General features: G+C 33.9%; 1 protein-coding gene across 1 annotated transcript; it reads left to right on the plus strand.

Annotated features, from left to right (window-relative positions):
- The first annotated feature begins 6 nt into the window (after positions 1 to 6).
- Positions 7 to 21,430, plus strand: LOC108762181 (uncharacterized). The gene is made up of 4 exons (XM_018509081.1): positions 7 to 585; positions 12,169 to 12,313; positions 19,247 to 19,507; positions 20,744 to 21,430. The coding sequence occupies exons 1-4, from the start codon at positions 583 to 585 to the stop codon at positions 20,803 to 20,805; spliced, it is 471 nt and encodes a 156-aa protein (XP_018364583.1). The 5' UTR covers positions 7 to 582; the 3' UTR covers positions 20,806 to 21,430.
- Positions 21,431 to 23,796: the final 2,366 nt, after the last annotated feature.

The raw sequence follows: 23,796 nt of genomic DNA on the forward strand, positions 1-23,796 counted from the left end.
CCACTGTCGCTGCCTGTCGCTGCCGCGCAGCGCGGCGCTGCGTCCTGACGCGTCCGTCGCACGTGCACGCGTCCTGACGCGTCCACGACAGCGAATATCCGTGGGAGACTGGGAGTATCGATTCGTTTGAGAAACGCAGGAGGAACGTACAACACAAAGAAAGAAAGAGAAAGGCTTCGCATATATAACCGCTCCGCGTTTCGCGTGCGGTAGCGCGGTCGTTCTGCGCGGCGTCGCGCGGCGTCGCGTCGCGTCGCGTCGCGTTGCGTTGCGTTGCGACGCGCGACGCCTCGGCGACACGTAATTTCACATTCGCGCCCGTCGGCAGTGTCGGCACTGTTGGCAGTAGGCGAGACGGAAGAGAAGGAGGAGATCGGAGTAGGATAGACGACGGCGGCGGTGGCGGCGTCACCACACGCGCGTACCGCGGCCTAACGAACTCTTACTCGTGTGCTCGTGTGTTGTAACGACGAGCGTCGACGCCGCGTCACGCGGCGGTGTGGCCGCGCGATAACGCGCACGAGAGAGGGACGCACAGTGGCGGCCGGCGACGCCGTAACACGCAGCAACGTCACGTCCCCGATGGTGAGTCTGTCAATCGGCGCCGACGTCACGCGCGCGCCGCGCCGCGTCACGCCGAGTAAACGCGCTCTCCGCTCCGCTTCTTTACGCTCGAGAGAATAATCGAGATCGACAGCGGCGGCGACAAAGGCGACGATGATTTCACTCTGCCGAATTCTCGGAAAGGTCACGCGTGGACTTTCATTTCTCATTTCGCGGGTCGAGGTCGTCGTCCTCTCTCTTTTTCCCCACCTTCGTCGCGAGTTTATTTCTGTTTTTTTTTCATTTGTATCTATTGTTTTCTTATCCCATTGTTGTTTCTCCGCGAAACGCGCACCTCGTCTATTTCATAGCCTTGATGTTTTCCATTCCGTCTCCTTTCTACTCGAGGCGTTACGCGACGGAAGACGAAAATCGTGACGCGAATGCGGAGCACGTAGTATGAGAAACGACTCTATTCGTTCGAGAAATCCCTATCTTCGATAACGAGGATCTTATGCATTTCTTCACGCGCGATTTACTGTTTTCTGATTACGTGGAAGTCACGTCTGTCCAGGTCTCGTTGAAAACGAAATTTGCGGAGATCGAAGTTTACGTCGATAATCAGTCAATGATCTGTCGCGGCTCAATTTCCGTTAATTTCCAGATTAATCAGTAGACCGGTTGTGGCGAAAGAAGTAAAATGCGGATATCGAATTTGGACGACGGATTTTACGCTGATATTATGCAATCGGGTGTAATATCTTAGTGATATTATACGCGTTCATAAAACGGATTTATTTGATATCTGAGATTTCTTCTTGCAATCTAAACGTAGATTTTTTTGCATACGTTTTTTTATTCATTGTTTGAGACATCTTACAATCTACGTTCTTTGTTTTAGAACGCAACACTTTTTTCCTCTTTCTATTTCCTATAATTATTCCTCTTTTCTAAATTATTGATTATTCAAACCTTTTACGCTAAATTATATTCTTTATTCTATTGTATCTTACTTCATCGACGCAAAATTCCCTGGAAATTAATGGAATTACCTGCACGGTTGGATTTTTATGTCACATTTTGTTGTTCTTCAAATATACTACTCAATCCTTGGCTCGAAGTTAGTAATCGATCGGAATTCTCGGAGTTCTCACGCGACTTCTATATACTCGCTATTTGTAACACAACGATGACATTTACGTTGTAATCGTTAGATCAGTAATTTCAAGAGCGCACGTGTTCTTCGCGGAACATGCTAGATTGATAATTAATTTTTTAATTATAAAATTAACAATTGCCTGCATTATTTGCGAGGATCCAATATATTCTGAAAAGTTAAGTTGTGAGAGAACCACTGCATTAAATTTTTTTAGTATTATACAAATATGTGTTTTTAGTATTATATAAATATAAGGTTTTAGAGATTTAACAAATTTTCTTTCATTTTCGAGTCACAGTTTCACGAATCTAAGCTCGGTTTCCTTAATTAATAAAAGTCGAGAGGCAAGTTTAATATACATCATACCTATGCCGTTTTGGAATACTGCCAACTTAACAATTAATAACAAAAAATAACCTAAATGTGGGCTAATGAGAGTCAGCGCGAGCGAAGATGCGCAATAAATTTTTACAAATAAAATTTGTTACTTCATATGATATGTTGATCTCATCTTTATTTGAAATATTGACATTTTGAACGTTTCGATTCTCTTTGGAATCTTCATCAGCAAATTTCTTAATCAAATTAAATTTCACGGTCGTCCGATGTAGAGTCACTCGCAGTTTATATTTATATTTATTATATTTTATATTTTTTTATACTTTATATTTATCATGACTTAATGTTTATCGTTAATGCGACCTTTGTCAATTTTAAAATTTTATTAGACATACTCGTCACTCCAGATAAAGTGGACGAAATTTGAACAAAGCCATATCGATTGTATTATAAAATGCTATGTGAGTTTAGTGTGAATATTAATAGATTATCCAAGGTTTCATGATGAGATTTGGCGATCGTGTGGGTGAGTTACTCGTTATTTTAATGGTTGAATTCAAATATCTTATATATATAAATTTAAAACAGATAACACTACAGTTTTGGCAACCTGCGAGTGACTCTACATCGGACGATCGTGAAATTTAATTTGGTTAAGAAATTTGCTGATGAAGATTCCAAAGAGAATCGAAACCTTCAAGATGTCAATATTTCAAATAAAGATGAGATCAACACATCACATGAAGTAACAAATTTTATTTATGAAAATTTATTGCGCTGACTCTCATTAGCCCACATTTTTTGTTATTTTAAGAAGAGAGAGTCCTTGTTCAATACATTTATTAATTTTTAACAATTAATAATGCATTGTCAGCAACAATAATAGTAATTTACATTGCTATGTTAAATCGATCTCTCAACAAAATATTTAAGTCTCCAAATCGGGACAAAAATACAAAAAAATTTTTTAATAAAAGTCAGGGAAAATCATGAAATCTGAAAAATAGGTAAGAATTTCTTATGGAATGTTAGAATGAAAAATTTGTGATAATCCCGGATCTGTATCTAAGTTTTTAGATCTGTAGCTAATTTTTTAGATGTTTTAACAAATCATTCTTTCCGTATAAAATTATTAATTAAGTTAAGAATATGATTTTGGTGTCTGTTTAATTTTTTTTTTTTCTTTTAACCGCTTGTAAAATTTATTGATCTCTCTGCGTGATAAATCGATTCGACATTGATCAAAGCATTAGTAATAGATATACAGGGTGTCCCATTTTAAATGATCCAGCCAAATATCTCGAAAACTAAAATGTTGTTTGACTCGAAGAGGGACGGACATAAGATGGTGCCATCGATTTGACCTTGGATAGTCCTCTGAAGGTCACGTGAAGGTCACCTTTAATTTTTTAAATGGAACCCCTTATTTCTCATTGCACATTCTTACAGCTCATCTCTTAGAGCTTTCCAAAACACTATAATTAAGTTACTTTTCGTTAAGTACTAGTTAAGTTATAAAGCAAGATCGGGACTGATCCGGCCGATTAAGTAGATTTAGCAAAACTTTCTTTGCTAAATAATTATTACATTTACAAATAATAACTTTTATATTTATGAATTTAACGTACAAAAATTTATTATTAAAATATTAAATTGTGTAAAGTAATTACACAGACATAGCACATACAACCATTTACTTTATTAGGAACCCTATTTCTTATAATTCATAAAGAAATAAATAACATCATTTTTAGAAACATTAATATTTATTCCCTAAAGTTTAGATGATATTTATTCTTTTTCACTGTTATAACTTAACTAGTACTTAACGAAAAACAACTTAATTATAGTGTTTTGGAAAGCTCTCGAGATGAGCTGTAAGAATGTGCAATGAGAAATAAGGGGTTCCATTTAAAAAATTAAAGGTGACCTTCACGTGACCTTCAGAGGACTATCCAAGATCGATGGCACCATCTTATGTCCCCCTTCGAGTCAAACAACTTTTGTTTGAAACATTTTTGTCTACTGGGTTTAGTTTTCGAGATATTTGGCTGGATCATTTAAAATGGGACACCCTGTATAAAGAACAGCTCAAAGAGATGAAAGATAGCTCCAGGTAGGAAGTCTTTCCTGTAATGCTTCCCGAATAACCCGTTCTCTTGTCGATGTCATCATACCAGTCGTCGAAATCAAGGGCAAAGTCGATTGTATACATGTAATTGAGAAATCACAAGGGAAACCTTCTCCGATCCATTTTCAAGCGTCAGAAATCTGTCTTGTGGGCGCGATTGCTTGATTACTTACTGTACAAGAATTGAATTACGTCAGTGTCGTAATACGTGTCGAGACCGAGCGGAGTTGGACGCACGAGATACTTTTGGAGTGTCGCCTAGTCGAAATTGATCAATTTCCCGAGTTATTACGGAGTAGCCCAGACGTGTCATTTAACGTGTCACCGTTAAATGACACTCGACTTGTCGGAATACTTGTCGGTGTCCCGTTTCAAACGTGAATGCGATTATGTAAAATTATATGAATAAACGTTCCCGTAATGACATTCGAAAATTGCAAAGCGAAAGTAAATACTTGGAAATTTCAAAGCGAGTCAATTGGCATCCAATATATTTGGATTTTGTCATTAACGTCAACCTGCGTAATCAGGAATTATTTTCCATTTATAAATCGATAAGTAAATTAGATCGCAAAATAATGTGAATAAATTAAAATGATTTTTTTAACTCGTGGTCACATAAATAAATTAGTATGTTTATAGCCTTCTTTACTTTATTGGTGCTCGTTTGTACCAATGTAGTTTAAGCCGCTTTTCTTATAGAGAACACACTTGATGTCGTTCGATCCTTCTTATGCATTAAATGAATAACAAAGATAGGATGGTACTTGTATGTCAATTGTGCCACCTAAAAGGAAAGTAGCTTTAATTTTAATCTTGGTTCCACTAACTCTTCATCTTTTTCCTCGTCTTTTTCTAGTTCTAAAAATTAGAAAAAGATGAAGAGCAAGTTAAACTGAGATTAAAGTTAATCTACATTAGTAGAACGTTACATAAGATAAAAATTCTAAAAACTTAGTCGTACACGTTGCTCAATGTTTTGCAGAGATCGTGTGACAAGTCGAGAACGTTATTTGTCGCGCTCGCCTGCTCTTATGCGACTCATGTAACCTGCTGCAATTCTTATCTTGACTTGTTTTCTCAACAACGTTAACAACTAAACGTAAATATGTAAAGGATGCGTTTACGAAAAATTTAATCGATAAAACTAGCTATGTTCGGGAAACATACTCTCACGCCGTTGACGGCGATCAATAACATTCTCGGCGTTCTTTGTGCTCCATTTTTCCGAGATTGGACCTTTTATTATCTCAAGTAAGTTTCCTTGTCCTTCGTTTAGTCACGGCATCGATCGACTCGTGAAGATGTGGATAATAATAAAGACATCGAGACGTCAAAGATTGAAAATCGATCTCTCTGGATTATATTTTGATGACATATCATAATTATCTGTCTGTCAACTGTTATCATCTGTAATTGAGGATGAAGTTCTTTTGCGACTTTATCTTTCATGACAGGCTATCCGTGAATATAAAATCTACTTCGCAGAAAGATACAACTAATATAATCACTTGCAAGAGTAACGTTATTATATAAAGCCATGGAAAATCCATTTCCGTAAAAGATTTTGATGTAGACTTTTCTATTTCGCGCGGAAAAATTGAGGATGAATTACGATTGATTGAAGATTCGGCACGCAATGACGGATTATATCGATTCAATAAGGACAACACTATTATTATCCGATCGAATTCCGTGTATATTCGTAGAATATTACTTGCTACTGTGACATTATATCATCTCGTTGAGTGTGTGAGTGTCAGGGTCGAACTTGACATCACGGTGAGCTAAAGACCGTAAATAAAAAAGTACGTTCTTCAATAATTAACAGCGAAGGCTACTAAAAGACATACAAAAGTTTTGTTTATTTATTTTAGTAATTAATTATTTGTTCTCATCTTCATGATTATGCCTGATATTGCTGAAACTATTCTCTTTAGGCACGTAACAGATTTAGAAAATGTTTTAATATTTTTGACTTGTAACTGAAACGTATGAGTCCTGGTGACTCTGGGACTTTTCATAATTTTTAAATTGTAATTATTTGCAACAAGTTTGTCTCACAATCTTATTTTTCAAAGTTTTAAACTTGAAAAATTCTTTTAAAAAAACTGATAACAAAAACTCTAATAGATCCCAAGAATTCATACCGTTCCCTTATTTAAAAAATGACAATTTTTTAAAATGTGATTTTTGGATTATTATTATCATCAGTTTTGATGATCAAAATTTAAAAACGAAGTTTTTTCTTTAATTTAATTATTTCATTTGATCAAGGTAAATATAAACTCTTGGTGATATTTTGAGTTATGTTATTTTTTTTATGAATTATCTCGACTTTTTTTGTTCTAATTTTAAGATATTAAAGTAATCGTCAACGACTTAAAAAGAGTTTTTTAAGGCTTGTAAAATGGAAATGACAAAACGACATTTGATCATGTTTTTAAGAGTGTATTATTTTTGCCGATATTGTTTAATTAGTCATTAATTTTTTGTTAATTAAAAAAATTTTTTTCTTTTTTTTTAAAAACTTAATTTTTTAGTATTATTTTTAAAATGAGGGAATGATATGTTTTTCTAATGTAAAAAAAGTGTATATTCCTGTTCCGAGTTTGTTATTCACATTTTTCACTTCTAATTCTCTATAATTATGTCTGATATTGCATGTACCTTGAAAGTCTTTTCTTTGGGCATCACATCGTATTGAATTTTGAAGCGAAATAAAGTTGCGAGAAATTCTTATTAGCCTGCTTCTTGCATCTGCCAATTAAAGTAGCAATTTTAGATATAATACGCCAGAGACGCTCGCCACGTCAGTGACTGCGTCATTTATGCGGATAACGATGCTATATTAACGATTGTAGACGATGATTTCATTTTTCGCCTACGCACTACGATCCCAATTAGTATCTCTGTTGCTGTTGCGCGATTTTACATATGCAACTCGTAAATAAAGGGCCGATTTGCCAATTATCTATATAGCTCTCTTTACAGTGGCGGCACTTTAGGAACTTTGCTCTCCCGCTGCGATGAAAATACATATATCGTGTGAAGCACCCACCTGACCTGCTAAAAATAGCGCGAATATTCGCATCTTCTCTGTTTTGTTCAAGTAAAAAATGTTATTTTATAAATGCTGATAAATGAAGAGGAAATAAAATTACAGAGAAATATGAATGTTACGATAGCTTCCGTGTATGATCGACGATAAAACACACACCTAAAGCTAATTACAAAATCTTTTTCCTCAAGAGATGTCATAATGTTAATCCATCATTAATTATGTTGAATAGAAATGACATCAGAAAAGGAACGAGGAGCTACGTGCAACTTCTTACGTATACTTTGAGATAGATAAATCCATCTCTCGATAAAAAAAATTTTGTAAGAAGACATCTCAAGAGTATTAATTTTTAACTTGTAAATAATTAATTATAAGCGCGACGTAGAGAAAAAAATTATTGCTTAATTTTGTTTTCGTTTGACGTCGCCTCTGACGTCATGATCCGATACATAGTTGTTGAGTGACGTGTTAGACCTTAATATTCCTAAAAGACGATCCCCTGTCCCTGATCGAAAGCGGATCTCAATTTGGTCCTACATCGTCGAATAAATGACGTGCAATATCGATGAGGTTGCTGCACACAGTGACGTACAATCCTTCTAGCTGAATTCCAGCTGATCAGCAGATTGCTTTATTTCTAATAAGTTTTTGCGATGCGCATATCTCCCGATCTTTTCTACACGAAAATAATCATTTTGCTGAAGTATTAAAAAATTTTGCTACATATATAGTTACAGATTAGAAAATAATTTTATTGGACCATCAAAATAATTACGTAGGAATCTCAAGCATGTTGAGTAATGCTGTAAAAAGTTTTAATATTCTAGTAATCAGCTCTTACATAATTATTTTGATGATGCAAAGTTATTTTCAAATCTGTATTTAGATAAATTTTTAGATTAAATTTTAGCAAAACCATTCTTTCCATGTAGGTATCATTTGTGAAGACTAGTATGATCTAAAGTTTCAATCTGATTTCAAATAATGTGGTAAAAATAAAATTTACTTCAGAGATATTCGGAGAAAAATTTCAGATATTTGAAAATTTTCAAGCGAATTTTTCAAGGCCGTATCTCTTACAAATAGAAAAGAGCGCGTTCCCTTTAATGTTTCTATTTTATCGGTGGAAACAACAAAATTATATTTTTTCATACAGTGTTTCCTCATGTTTTGTACTTATTGGCCTATTAAAATATTATTTAGAATAAATTTGGCGTAGTAATTTATTTTTTTGTGGAACAATTTTAGACTATTAATGTTCTTTTTTCTTGAAATTTAAAGTTCAGAGTAATTTTGGCATAATAAGTATACATACAGAAATCTGCATAATCGCACAAGATCTATTGAAGTGGTGAAGCGAGACCTCGTATAAATAGGCGTATCTTTGTGTGTGTTGCTGTATTAATTCTAATTTTAAATAACGAAAGTATCTGTTGAATAATAGGAGTTATATGTAGAAAGAACATTTTTTCTGAAGTGTTTACAAATTTAGCTAGAGATATACAGATCTAAAAAACATGTTGGGCAATCAAAATAATAACATAAGATCTCAAACATGATGAGCACTACTGCAAAAAGTTTTGACATTCCAACAACAATTATCGCATCTCTAGTTATACAGTCGAACCTCCGTTTTTGTTTTAACCTCCGTAAAAGTTATGTCTTAACCTCCTATATAGTAATCGAGCACATGCTCGCGCATGCGCATTTGTTAACTTTTACGGAGGTCGGTTGGTCCCGACAAGTTACTTTTATAGAGGTTCGACTGTATAAGCAAAGTTCGTTTCAATGTCGAAACGGAAATGTTGATTTGCGTTAGAGATTTTTCCTTATGATGTGCGTCTTCCAGATTTCCTTTAATATTCGTCTGTTTTATTGAACATAGACGAATGCATGTTTATACTTTCGGTTAATGCACATTTTAATCTGCAAAAATGTGTATCTTGCATTAAGATATGAATATTGTTGCATTCTTTTTTTGCGCAAAACATATTCAAGATTATTTTTTACCTTCACCACATTCTTTTTCAATATTTTAAAAATAAACGGAAATAACGATTGTTTTGTTGAAATATCTAAAAATTTAGGTATATACAGATCTGCAAATAATTTTGTAGGACTATAAAAAAACATTATACAGTGATGGGAGAAAGTTCGGCAACGGTCAAATATCTTGGAAAATAATGCTTATGGAAAAAAATGTTCAATACAAAAGTTTTAGTATATCAAGTGGTCTATTATATGGTTATGTTGAAATGACCTTCATGTGACCTTGAAGGACACCGTGAAGGTCAACTTTGAAATCTTAAATGGAAACACCTATTTTCTTTTACATATCCTTAAAGCTGGTGTCAAGACGTTTCCGAAACACTGATTACAAACCCTTTTTGCTTGAGATCTTCCTGAGTTACGAACCTTTAAAGTTTAAGTATCGCCGGCGCGTTATCTAAGGTATGCGCGCGCGCGCGCGCGCGCGCGCGCACACACACACACACACACACACACACACAAACGCCCGCGCACAAACTCACTTTGATCAAGCATCTCGAAGAGGTGGATATCCGACCGTGCCACCTCCACGCAGTATACCTTAGATAATGCGCCGGCGATACTTAAACTTTAAAGGTTCGTAACTCAGGAAGATCTCAAGCAAAAAGGGTTTGTAACCAGTGTTTCGGAAACGTCTTGACACCAGCTTTAAGGATATGTAAGAGAAAATAGGTGTTTCCATTTAAGATTTCAAAGTTGACCTTCACGGTGTCCTTCAAGGTCACATGAAGGTCATTTCAACATAACCATATAATAGACCACTTGATATACTAAAACTTTTGTATTGAACATTTTTTTCCATAAGCATTATTTTTCAAGATATTTGACCGTTGCCGAACTTTCTCCCATCACTGTATAAGACACTCGAGCTTAACGAATAATAAAAGCCGCAAAAAGTTTTAATATTCTAGTGCCTAATTATTTTGAGGGACTAACAAAATTATTTTTAGATCTGTTATCTAGCTAAATTTTTAAATACTTCAGCAAAACTATTCTTTCTATATACGGACATTTATCTCTGGGATATCGTAGAGTTGTGTTTTTGACAGGTTATTAACCGCTCTACACGAAAAAAATGGTTTTACTGAAGTATCTAAAAATTTAGCTATAGAATATGGATCTGAAAATAATTTTGTATCTCTCTAGCTAAATTTGTAAACACTTTAGAAAAAATTTTCTTTCTACAACATATAACTCCTATTATTTAACAGATACAAAATTAAAGTTCAAGTGTTTTAAACATTAGAAAACTGTGATTTAAAAAATTCTTCCGTATATAACAAAATGCAATGCCAAGGGAATTTTTTCTAATTGAACACTGTATAGCGGGGCTCTCGAAGTAATAATCTTTTTTTTTTATATAACTGTTTCTCGCTTTTCACGATGGGGAAAACTTTTATGGTTTCGAACGTTTAGAAAAATTTTCAAGTTGAGACGTCGGAAAATCTCTTTGAGAAAATTTGCTAAAGACGAAGATCGAAGAAGTGATTATCTTATCGTTCGTTGCCTTCTGGAGTTGTCAAGTCGTTATCTTGATGAACTTATTTAGCTCTTTCGTTTATGTTATTCAATTTTTCTTTCTGCATTGTATCTCCGGGATTGCGTCTGCGGCATTTCCAGGTTCGACATTGTAAACAGTTTTATCATGTGCAATCGGGAGCTTTGGGTAGGTGTATGAATCATGAATGAATATAAAGCACCTACGCGATTGTGTATACGTGCCGCGCTTATATTCTCTCAACATGTGTTGTTTTACGACTGATATTATCTTCCAAGGTTGGACGCGCAGTTTACGGAAATGCATTCCGCGTTTTCGCGGGATTAAATCTGCGACGTGAAGATACATATGTGAACTTTGAAATTTAAAAACGAACCCCGAAAAATCTAATCCCTCTCGAATATTCACGTCATGATTCGGGCAAAATACCATTCTCCTTTGTTTTTCAATAAATTTAATTAAACGTAAATATTTAATTAATAATTGAGAAATATTTATATATCGTGTGTATCTTTTATGTATACAAATATATCTGTGGAAACATTCTATTCTCGTAATAAAACCGCTTAATCTCTCTGATTCTACATGATGATTTGCATTTAATTGCGATTTATTAGTTATTTTTGTACCATCATCGGCTATCGTCATAATCTATTATTCCGTAGTCTATTATTTTGTATAGTCTATCATTGAAGTATCGTTTTTTGCAGTGGTGTTAAATACGAATACATTAGTTCATAGAAATGATACACTGTATCATGTAAGATCTTGATTTTGTCTATTCTGTATTACGATTTGTATTAGTAAACCCATTGTGATCTATTCGTGATATATTATATAATCACTTTTGAAAATTATTGTTGGCAGCAGGAAGAATGGCAAAAAATTCGAAACATACCTACATCGATTAAAATGATTTTATACAATTAATAAAAATTCTTAGTCTCATTTAAATATTTATAGTATTGTCAGTCTGTTTCATTTTGGAGTTCTCTCTGTGGCGAATATATTTAAATATATTCTATAAATATTCTGCTTCTCTATGTATATTTATTTTATTCATCGAATTATTAATCTTTAATTTGTTTTTTTAAAAAGTACTTTTATTAGATTAGATGACCTTCGGAAACAAGTTTTTGTTCTCTTCAGAAAAATTCGCGCAGTGAAGTTGCAGTGGATCGTGATTTCCGGGAAGTACCTTTTGTTCTCGCATAGAGAAAAACGGACAAAGAATTTTCCCACAGGTTATTGTTATGCGTATCTTGGCACATTTGCAAACCGAACTCGCGACTCGCGACGCTGCGTTTGTCCGATTCGTCCAGGTTTTCGACGTCGTGTAGATTTTCAATGATAGGAGTGGTTTGTAATATGATGAAAACGATTAGGTGAAGCTGCGCAAAGTACTGCCCGACGACGGCGGCGGCAGTTCCTCGCGGCAACGACTGTTCCTCGCCGCGGCGGCAGATTGCCTCGCTACTTCCGGCTATGCGTCGCGCAAGGGATATCGAAGGAAGCTTACACGTGCAAAAGGTATCGTTTACTGATTTCGTGCTCGTAACAGTCGTAACATATTAACTGATCCAGTCAAACCATCTGAACTAACCCATATGCGCTAACTAATTTGACTAATTTTTCTTGGCCTTCGCGTCGTTTTGCAACGTAGAACATTCTGCGAGTTCCGGAAACGATTTCATGGCGGAATCGACTTACCTTGAAAAGACTGACAAGTGAATTAAATCGATAGCGTGATTTAACTCGGGAATAGTCACTGATATTTTTTATCCAAACGATCTCATCGAGAGTCTTTTTATATTCCAATTAGAATAACTATTATTAACAATATATTGTATATTATTGATTGTTTTCCTATTTATTTGTATTTAATTTTTTTATTAATATTCGAGAACATTATGGATATGGATTTAATTACACTTTTCTGAAAAAAAGTAAATAGAAATCAAACAACCATTAAATGGAGTACATTAAATAGTATTATGACAGTATATATTTATTTTTAAAAAATAAAGATTTTAAGTAATATGGCGCTTTTTTGCGAGTTTTTGATAGAATTGTGTATTTGGAGATCATAAAGAATAGTTATTAAAAAAGAAAGAAAATATGTTAAAAAATATCTGTACGAAACAATATTTTACAATAATTCACATTTTTTCGCCCCTGGGAGTAAAAACGTTCCAGATGACTATTCCCAGGTGACTATTAAAGATGTATTACACTCATTTTACAAATGTGTTAATATTTATACTTTAAATAAACTATATACACATAAAAATGTTGTGTCTATAATATTCTATTTTTATTGAATAATACGTTTTTACAGTTTATCTATTTTATTTGTTATTTTTTTTATTACTATAATTTAAAAAATTGATAAAAATTTTAGTCTTTATATAAAAGCTTTAAATATTTAAAATTATTTATATAAAATTTTATTGCGATGCAGAGATTATTCTATAAATGAACAAATAAATAAATTTTATTTATTTACAGACTAATCTGTGCCTCGCAATAAAACTTTACATAAATCATTTTGGATATCTAAAAACTTATATAAAAAATTGAGATTTTTGTGTTATTATTTTGTAATACATTTCCATGCATTTCTATTTTAAAGCATAGATAAAAATAATATTGCTTTTTATTGTAATTTCTAATGTAGATTTTGAACCGTCGCTAAATTTTTCAAATTATTTTTAAATGCGATGTAGAACAATCTGCATTCTGAATTATTTTGAAAGCATGAATAATCATTGTTAAGAAGCGACATTAAACGAGACGCAATACGCCCAGTAAGCTGCCAACTATGCACGTATCAACGAATATGCCCAATGTACAAACACGATGTGTTTAATTATTTGGAAATGGAATACGAATAAGCTGGATATTAACGCACGATACATTCGTGTTGGAATTACCTTCCGCAACACGCTCGGTGTTTGCGCCAACATAATAATAATCTTTGTAGGGCAAATTAAAATAGCGAAAACGAGATATGATGAGTTTCGAGATAAACCGGAAGCCCGCGATGACGGTCTATCGATTCTCATCCGCGATGCGATATATCTACGTTATTTACTTCGCGAAATTTCTGTTTCGTCATGCGCATTCTCAAAGACGCGCTGTACATGTTTTAATCACAGTCGCTGTATCTAGCCGAGTTGTAGCGCGTCCTACCAAACAATTAACTTGATCTTCGTGAATTGGCTACATTTACGTATCGATCAGCAACTTCGCGAAGCTCATTTGGCTTCACCTTATCGTTATATAATATATCGCCTTTATTATTCAAAATACGTCACAAACAGCATGCTAAAGTAATGGCTGAAGATAAGAGTGAACTAAAATGCATGTTGCAGCTCGAGAAAAGCGGCTAACAACGTTGTTAATCCGCTTGTATAGTCGTCACATTTTTCGCAAATGTGGCAAGCAGGTTTTATTTAAATTCTCTTCGCAGTTTGTGGTTACTAGCACGGAAAGACTTTGCACCGGAAAATGTATTTGAATCGCCTGTATCGAAATATTCCGCATATCAATGATGTAAATTACGTGCTTAAGGTATTAAAGTATGTATTTCATTATGTATCGTATATAACGTGAAAAAGAATGCAATATAATTCTATATATACTGTTCGAAATGTTTTTATTTAATCTCCGGAGCTGATGGTGAGTCTATTGGATCCACTCAACTATAAATCTCTTCAAAAATGTTAAACGATTCAATTTTCCTTATCTTATATCAGTATAAATTTGGATTTATTTTTATTAACATATACTTATTCATTCCTTTTTATACGAGTCACATGCCATTTTGGTTTCTTGAAATTAATTTGGTCCTTTTAGTTAGCACACAATGGTTGCTAAAAGTTTCCGGTCAATTAGTAATTTTATTGGATTCCTCAGATAAAGAATTTTTATAAATAAGTATGTAATATAAAGTTCAAATGTTGTAATCGACTTGCGTAAGTGAATTCGTCAAAGTTTAATGCCAATCAAGTCTAAACACAGGTAATTGTTGTGTATAAGTCTTTATTGTAAAATTCCATACGTTTCGATCCTGGTTTTGGATCCTTATCAATGGTTCGTATCAATATAATATCTCATCGTTTTTCCTGAAACACTAACGTAGATGTCTTGGTCATTCAAATTCTATTATTCAAAATTGAAACGTTGTAAAGTGTATAAATTAACGTATGTGTTATGTGATTTTGACTAGAGAGCAGTCGTGAAAGTTTAAGCGCGTCATTATTGTATGTATGTTGTTATTCAATTATTCTATTCTTAATTGATATCTATTATGATTATGGTGTTGTACTCCAGAATCTCTTTTGTATTGCTAACATGTACATTCTATGTTTTAATGTGTGGTTATAGTTTTACTTACATGACATATCTTTAATGATTACTAAATAGATTACGTTTCTTTTCATGTTGAACGTTCGTCATACAATGTTGTTACCTAACTGTTACATCTTTAAATTAAAACTCATGCCCCCTCGTAGACGATACATCAATTATAACTAAAGTAACCAATAGAGATGGAGAGTTAGAACTTATCCAATAAGCACTCATACGCTACACTCAATTTTTCTATGTCTGTAAATTTAACCCGTTCTTTTGTCCACGTATGTGTATCATCTCTGAAGTATTTAATATATTCTAATATTTAAAATATCGTGTTTTTAAGTTGTTTATACCAAGAATTTAATGTTTACTTATAAATTGAAAAATAAATTGACGTAAACATTATCGCAAAATTATATGTTGGCAGGAAACTTTTAACACTGTAAATTAAATGGATTTTATAGACCCAGCGTTAGTAACGGTGGTACAGATTTTGGCGTTGGCTCCGGAAGGTTAAGGCAATAAATACAAAAGACACGTCAATATTTATATCTTTAAATACATATAATATTTCAGAATCATTGCTTTCTTCTTTATTTAAAAACCCTCGATGGATTTGAAAATAATTTCTCGAGATTAATAGTTCCTGCCTAATATAAACTTACAAATTTCCAAATATTTTTAAATATCAAGCTCCTAAAGCGCGCTAACAAACATTTTATTTTCCAATTAATTTCGAATAAATTTCAGCAAAATCCTCATGGCAAAATTTATCAAAGGTTTTAATATTGAAAAGATTAGAAAACAGAGGAGATGATGTTTGATCAAATTTCCGATACTAAAAAAAATCGTTTCTGAGGTAATCAACGTTCATGGACGAGAGTAATCGTTGATGTACTTATTTTCTTGTCAGCTATATGCACGTAAGCGATTAGACGCCGGTATTTCGGACTCTTCCTCTGTCGATTTTCTTTTCGAGGCGGCAGTTTCGCGCAACGTACGTCACGATCTTCGTGAGCCACGATGATGATCGCGAGGTACATGATTCCGGAATCTTGTAGATATGGAACACGAACCGTACAAACCTCTCGAAGCGCCGCGCCGGCTTGCGAAGAAGGTGACACTTTAGATTAGTTGCTCGTCGTCTCGGCTGTATATAGACTCGTCACTCTTTAGCTAAGAAATCTTTCAGATAGCCGGAGAGGCATCTATGTAGGTGAGTGCTCGTGGAGAATCAGTTCGCAATTCCGCGAAATAAGGAGTCTCGCGACGCAGTCACGTTCGCCGATATCGATTTTTTCATAAAAGCTACCTTTTTATTTAATATAGAGTGAGAATTTAAATATATTATTCGGTCTTGATATAATTTCTATATTGCCTGAAATTTATCTTGTATTTTTTATATTTTTTAAAGTGGAATCTCTCACTATAAAGAGTGAAAATTGAGCCAGTATTGAAAAAGAGTGGCTCAATTTTTACTCAATTTTCACTATGAATGCATCAAATCATTTGATTAACCTATCGGAAAAAAATTTTAGGAATGGATCAATCACAGAGAATGCTTCAAAATATTTGTAGCATCACGTTGACCAGATCCTAGTATGTATATATTTGTACAGCGCGGGTTATAAAAATCGTTCGTGAAAACGGAATTAATATCGGGAATTCTTCCTCGAAGTAACGGGGAGATAAATTGTTAGTTTCGTGATAGACATTGAAACTACAATTGGGATCTAACGAGTGTATGCTTTAATCGTTTTAATACAGAGGTAAAGCATAGAGATGCTGCAATGTATCTCTCATTGTTCAGCGTGTACAATACGCGTAAAAAAGCTTCTATTTTCGAATCGCACAATACTGTGCTCTCTTACGATCGATTTCGCGTGTATATTTGTGCCGTAAAGTGCGAAGTACAATTAAAATGTCACGATGTAATTAACGAGTTAAACTATTGTCGTGACATAGATATGAACTGTATGTACAATACAACAAAAAATTTGTGATGATGCCAAATTAGATGTGGCGCTTTCAGTGCGCATATATCATGTTTGCTTGTAACTTTTACTGAAATGATAATTTATATAATTATTGACGATATAAGTTGTGTGGTGCTCGTAAAGGCGATCTTTGTATCTTTACAGTTTTTATAAACCTCCTATAGTTTTTAATATCGCCAAAGCTAACAGTGAGTCTATTAAGGGGGTCGCCTCATGTAACCGGTTCAAAAAATCGAAAAAATTTTTTTTTGCTTTAATCGATAGTAGTAAATGTAGAAAATATATTCCCAAAGTTACAGAACAAAATTCGAATAAGTTAGGAAGCTACAGTCCATTTATGATGCACAGATACTAAAAACTTTAAACGCGTTTTTCTCGAAACTAGTTTTTTGAAACTGGCGGGAAAGATAACTCAAAAACTATTCGATCGATCGAGTTGTCCCTGTGCACACATATTGTTTAATGTCATAATTTGTCGATAAACCTATAATATTATTTAATGTCATAATTTGTCGATAAACCTATAAATTTAGTAAAATAACTAATTAAAATTGCATAAATAAATTGAAATTTTTGGGATCAAAATCGTACTTATATCTTTAAAGTGCCGCCATTTTGTTAATTTTCAACTTTTAACTTATTTTTTAGGTTCATCGACAAGGTACTGTCATACAAAATAAAAAACCATTTTATTTTTTTGTTTTAGACAAATACAAAAGGCGTTAGATTTCCCGCCGATTTACGATTGCGGCGACGAGGTTGCGTCAACATTTATTTAGAAAAGTCACAAAATGAACTATATTGAAATGAAAAAATTTTTGTTGTACTCTTTAATATATGTAGTAAAACACCAAAAATTTTTAAAACGATCCATTGCATGTACCTTAAAAAAAAAATTCCTAAAAATTACCTTTTTAGCGGTTTACATGAGGTCACCCCATTAAACACATTCAATCATATTCTTTATGTTGCATCTGTAAATTTGAATTATTGTTATTAAAATTAACTTAGTATGTACACATACACACATTCGAGTTACGTCATTTTGGCTTATTGAAATACTTTTCAATACCTAATATAAATTAAATGGGTTTCTTAGACTCAGTGTCAGTAACTGTGTTACAGATTTTGACGTCATCTCCAGAGAGTTAATTATTCGAAGGCCAAAATTTATTCGATACGACCGATAATGAAATCATACTAATCAAGCCCTATAATTAATTAAGAAATTATATATCTTTAATTAACTGCATGCCTTTATATTTCAACGTAGATACGATTATAATCCTATAACGTATCAGGGAATAATATAGTTGAATTGCTTGTGCTATATACATTGCTATAAATCTCAGCTGTCTTTATTCATATTTCAAAGCTTTTGAAAGCCTTTTCGAACCCCAGGCTGCTGTATTTTGCGAAATTTAATTAATAATTCTAGGTCACTGAAACTTAATTAGCAACTTTATTAATTCTCTATCTGCAACATTGGTACATGAGACCGTTAGCTGTCCTGCTTTTTTCTTTTCGTTTTTATTGAATGTTATTTATAATTTCTTAATTAGATAAAATATCGATTCATCACGATATATATCACGAATATCTTTATCTTCTTTCAATTACAGTACAACTATATATTAATGAAGAGACAGATAACAGTGTTGACAATTAAGCATTACAATTCTAATCACGTTTATCTAAGTTACGTAAGACAATAGATTGAATAGAATGTAAAGAACTCCGCAATAATTATACGGAAAATTAAATCCCGATAAAATGAATTAGTTTTCACGTATGACGTAGCTTAAAATATCCTAGACATACTAGAGACTATAACATGTTTTATTCGCTATAACAGTAGATTATATGAAAATTGACTCATTTAACCGGGATTCGATTTTCCATGTAATTAATGCAGAGTTCTTTTGTATTAAAATATAATCGATAAAAAGCTGTAGAAGACTAATAAAATCGATCGAATGAAGCTTTATCGAAGATTTCGAATAGTAACAGATTTTTTTTGCTAAATCAAAAAATTGCGGAGTGACGTTTGAAACGCGCGAATTGTGAAGCGTCGAGCACAAACACAGGATTTGGCGTATCTTTGCAGTGCTGAGGATGCTGACGCCGAGGAGAGCGGAGGTAGGCCCCGAGGAAATCGGGGACGGGCCCGGTGACAAGGGTACGAGCAACGCGACGAGCGGCTCGGTCACACCAGGCGGTTCCTACGAGAACGGTGACAACTCGAAGGAGTTCCTGTCGACCGGAAGGACCGGGAGAAGGAATGCGTTACCGAATATCCTTGGTCGACACGCCGAGACTGGCCTTTCCGATCTATCGGATCGCTTCGAGGAACTATCCACTCACACAGGTGTAAAGTCAACTATATTCTTTCATCATTCACGGCCTCGAACAGAGGAATTGTAAATAAAAAGTAGCGGATAAAGAAAATATTTTTTGCTTTGCTTGTGTCAGGCATACACTATCCACTGATTGTGCAAAAAGAATAATCCGAAAATAATTTTATTTAACCATTAAAATAATTATGTAAGAAACTCAAATAAGTATGATAATCAATATCGCAAAATAGTTTGACATTACAGCAACCAGTTTGAGTATCTTAAATAATTATTTTGATAGTCTAACAAAATTATTTTCAAATCTGTATCTATATACGAAAAAAAACGCTGAAATGCCTAAAAAATGTAGCTAAATATAAAAAAATAATTTTATTAGGCTGAAGCATAATAAGCAATGCTGTAAAAAAGGTTCAACATGCTGACAATCAGCTTGAACGTTGTACGTAATTATTTTGATCTAATAAAATTATTTTTAAATCTGCATCTAATTAAATTTTTGATACTTTAACAAAAACGATTCTTTCCGCATGTAGATAAATTTTTAGATATTTCAGCAAAAAACAGTTTTTGCAGGCAGAGTATTAGGATAACTGTCCCAATTACTGTGCCTGTCCCTGTTAGCGTGCTTTTGTAATATATTTTGATAAGTCATAAAGAAAACTAGCACAAACAAATAAGAAAAAATATTTTTTTTTTGTTAAGTTATTGGAGCTGAGAACGTTGTATTATAAGTTACTTTGAAATAAATATAATTGAAATAATGATTTATGTAATATTAACATAAACAATTAGCTTAAATTTATTACCTGTTTTAGTAACTATATGTTAAAATGAGTCAAATGTGGATAGGTACACAAATTGGGGGCACATTAATAGGGCCATCGCCGGTTAGAGGACTCACTAATAGGGACAAAAACATGTTTTCTATTTTTGTCAAAAGCATTATAAAGTATTAACATTTTTTAGATTAAAGAAATATTATAAGAAAAAGAAGTAGTTGAAAAACCGATATTGATTGCAAGCAGATAAAATTAAAGCTACAATATTTAATAATTAATTCAGTAATAAGCAAATTGACTAAAAGGCACATTAATAGGGACAGTTACCTTAGAAAACAAAGCTTGACATTTTTTATCCTGGAAAAGAAATGTTATTTTTTGCTCTTTTCGGTGTTATAGTTTTAATGGCCGTGCAATGTTATCCTTTTGAAAGGGAACCCAGATTGCTTAAGGCCTCATGTGTTGCAGATCATTCTAGCAAAAGCGGACAGGATCCAAATATACCAAGCACCTCGAAACAGCACGGCTGACATGCCCGTGAGGCTTCGTAGCGGATTTTGCTGTCGCGACACACTGAGCCTTCCCATCACCAATGACGATGACGATGAGGGTGCAATGGAAGCATGTATCGTTTCTGTGAACAAAATCCTCGAACACTCTTTGACTCACTTATTAACTGTTACTAACGCGATAGAATATATCGATAGTACGACTGACACGCATAAACGACGAATCGAACACAACGTTTTGTCATGTCTGCTAGGGAATATAAATAGAAAATAAAAATATGGGAAATTGACAGAATTTGGACTCACAAAGCGAACCGGGGGAAAATTGAAGGTTTCAATTCAAGAAATCGTAAAATTGTAAATTGTAAGATTTGTTCTCAACTTTGCAGGTATATCTTACAAATTATGGATTTAACTTGTTTGTATGTACAATGAATTTTTCGAATAACTCTCAAAGGGAAACAATGACTTTTTGCCGTTAAAGTAAGATCGACTCGCGACTCGAATAAAGAAATACTAGCAGAATTAGTTTTGCCAGAAAAAGTCCAATATCTTTCGTGAAGCGTTAGAATCATGCACGTTTCAGGTTAAAAGTGAGATATGCTTTAACTCATTATCAGTGGAAAATGAAAGCAGATAAATAAATGCCGAATTTATAAATTGTAATTTTATTTCTTTTTCTTTTATTATTACTTATGATGTATCGTTACTTACATTGAAACATGAATCAAAAAGTTAAATTTGACAAGTGTTTTTTAGCATTTTCCATGTTAAATAATTGACTATTTATGACATTTCTGTTAGAATTGGCATATTCAATATTAAAACTGGCAAAGTACATATTGAAGTAGTTAAATTTACTAAATGTGATGTGATATTTGGCCCGACTCTAGCTTTGTTAATAACGCTGTTTTAAAAATAAAAGGTTATGTATGCATGCGCGCGTGTATGTGTGTGGGTGTGTGCGATATGTATTTTTAATAAAATTTCTACAAAAGCCCTTTTTATTTTATATTATGCGACTATTAATTAAAATATTACGAGAAAGGAGCCAATGAAAAACGTGCCATCAAGAAAAACTCGTTAAATCAATTTAGAATTTTCCATTTTTTGTGCTGTTGTTACATTTTACAAGTTCCCTATGTGCATAGGAAAACTAATTGTACGCTTTTAATATCCAAGAGCGGCACTGATATTAATGCACAGTGTATCCGTGATAAAAATACGAGTATTATTTAAATTATATATCCTAAAATTACTCCAGTCCTTTTAAAAATTGCGTACTTTGTGACAACGCTGCAACATAATATAAAGGAGTACAGCCTACATCTCGTTAAATCCCAAATCCTTAACTCTAGCCCGCAATTTCAAATTCATTGATTGCAACAGGATTTAGGATTGCAGCAAACGATGGCCTCATACGAGATTTTCGCCAACGAAATGTCGACTCGAAGAATCTATCTAACAATAAGTGATTTGATGCGGCCGAAATTCCACGCGCTTTCGACGAAACTCTCGTCTTTTTCCGAGTAACTTTTGTTGAATTTCTGAACTCTTGGCATGAAAAATAAATTCAAGAGAAGTTTTTTTGATACAGTTTCGAGAAAGGCGCGGATCATACCACCAATACTTGGAGCGAAATTAACTTCAAAGTCTTTACGGCCGTAATTTCTCCTTCAAACATTTATCGCGGAAATATAAATTGCACTCGCGACGTTTAAATTACGAGCTGCAGTATCATGGCGTAATTTTATTAAACGTTGCGTTGTTTGTACCTAGAGATCGCTCCGTTACTGTACGATTATCTCTTCTCATTAACGTTTTACAGCCACGCGGCGGCAACGCGCAAAGTACTGAGATATTTGGCCTGTTTTTTTAGCTGAACTTCTTGCACCGTTCATCTTTCTTCCTTTTCTGTCTAACGCGGGGAGAAAAAGAGGAAAGGTGAACGGTGCAAGCTCAGCTAAAAAGAATAGACCTGTTTTAGCGGCCGAAACGCGACTAGATGTTTGTACAGATAAAATCAAGCGTACAATAGCGTATAATTTAATAGCATACGACAGCGGATGTGTACATACATATAGATTGCTCGAAGGCGATACAATTCACTCGATCGCGAGCTTGTCCTGGATTTTCACGAACATGCGTTCGAGCATATAGTTAGTTAAGTTAATCAATAAGATATGTTTAACGTACGATTAATTTTGTATATAGGCACGTATCGTGTAATCGCGCACACGCCCGTATTCTCCACGTACTTTTTATGCTAAATACGAGCTGTTCGATGTTCGTCTTAAACGTTTTTGCGTTCTTTTTCCTGCGTTGGGCAAACGAAAGTTATAGGCTTAGGCGTAAAGTGTACGACGAGAATATGGATCACGTTCCCTGCGTGACATAAGTAAACATTTTGCGTGTTCCTCGGCGATCACCGAGGACATTCGTCTTTACGTATTTCGAGGGAGGCAAACAAGTAAGGAAACATTCGTACAGTAGCCTTGGCAACCTATAATTACGACGCAAAATGTTCTGGCGATAAAAATTGAATGATTTGTATCTGCATCAATTATTATAAGATTATCTAGCGACGCAAATTTGCTCCTTCTATTTTGACCATATTTTCCTTACAGAATTTTAATACTGGAAGATAGTGATTAATTACTTATTAATTACTGTTGTTTAGTGCTTTTAATACTCAAAATAAGTAATTTTCAGTATTACATTGGTCAGTATTAAATTGGATTAATTATTTTGAGTATTAAAAGCAGTGTTTAGTACTTTTTTAATACTCAAAATAAATAATTTTTAGTATTAAAGTGAGTAGCATTAAACTGAATTTCTGTAAGGGTTGATTACCGCTAAGTTCTCGATATTTCACGGAGACGTGTGATAAGCAACGATTGATCAATGATCTCTAATCAAATTCGTGTTGTGTTATCTAATCATTCGATGCTTGTAATTTAAGAATCGACCGTGTTTTTGTGCGACGATGGGATAAGGGTGGGGGGGGGGGGG

This window comes from Trachymyrmex cornetzi, unplaced genomic scaffold, assembly GCF_001594075.2.
Source record: "Trachymyrmex cornetzi isolate Tcor2-1 unplaced genomic scaffold, Tcor1.1 scaffold279, whole genome shotgun sequence".
Taxonomy (NCBI): domain Eukaryota; kingdom Metazoa; phylum Arthropoda; class Insecta; order Hymenoptera; family Formicidae; genus Trachymyrmex; species Trachymyrmex cornetzi.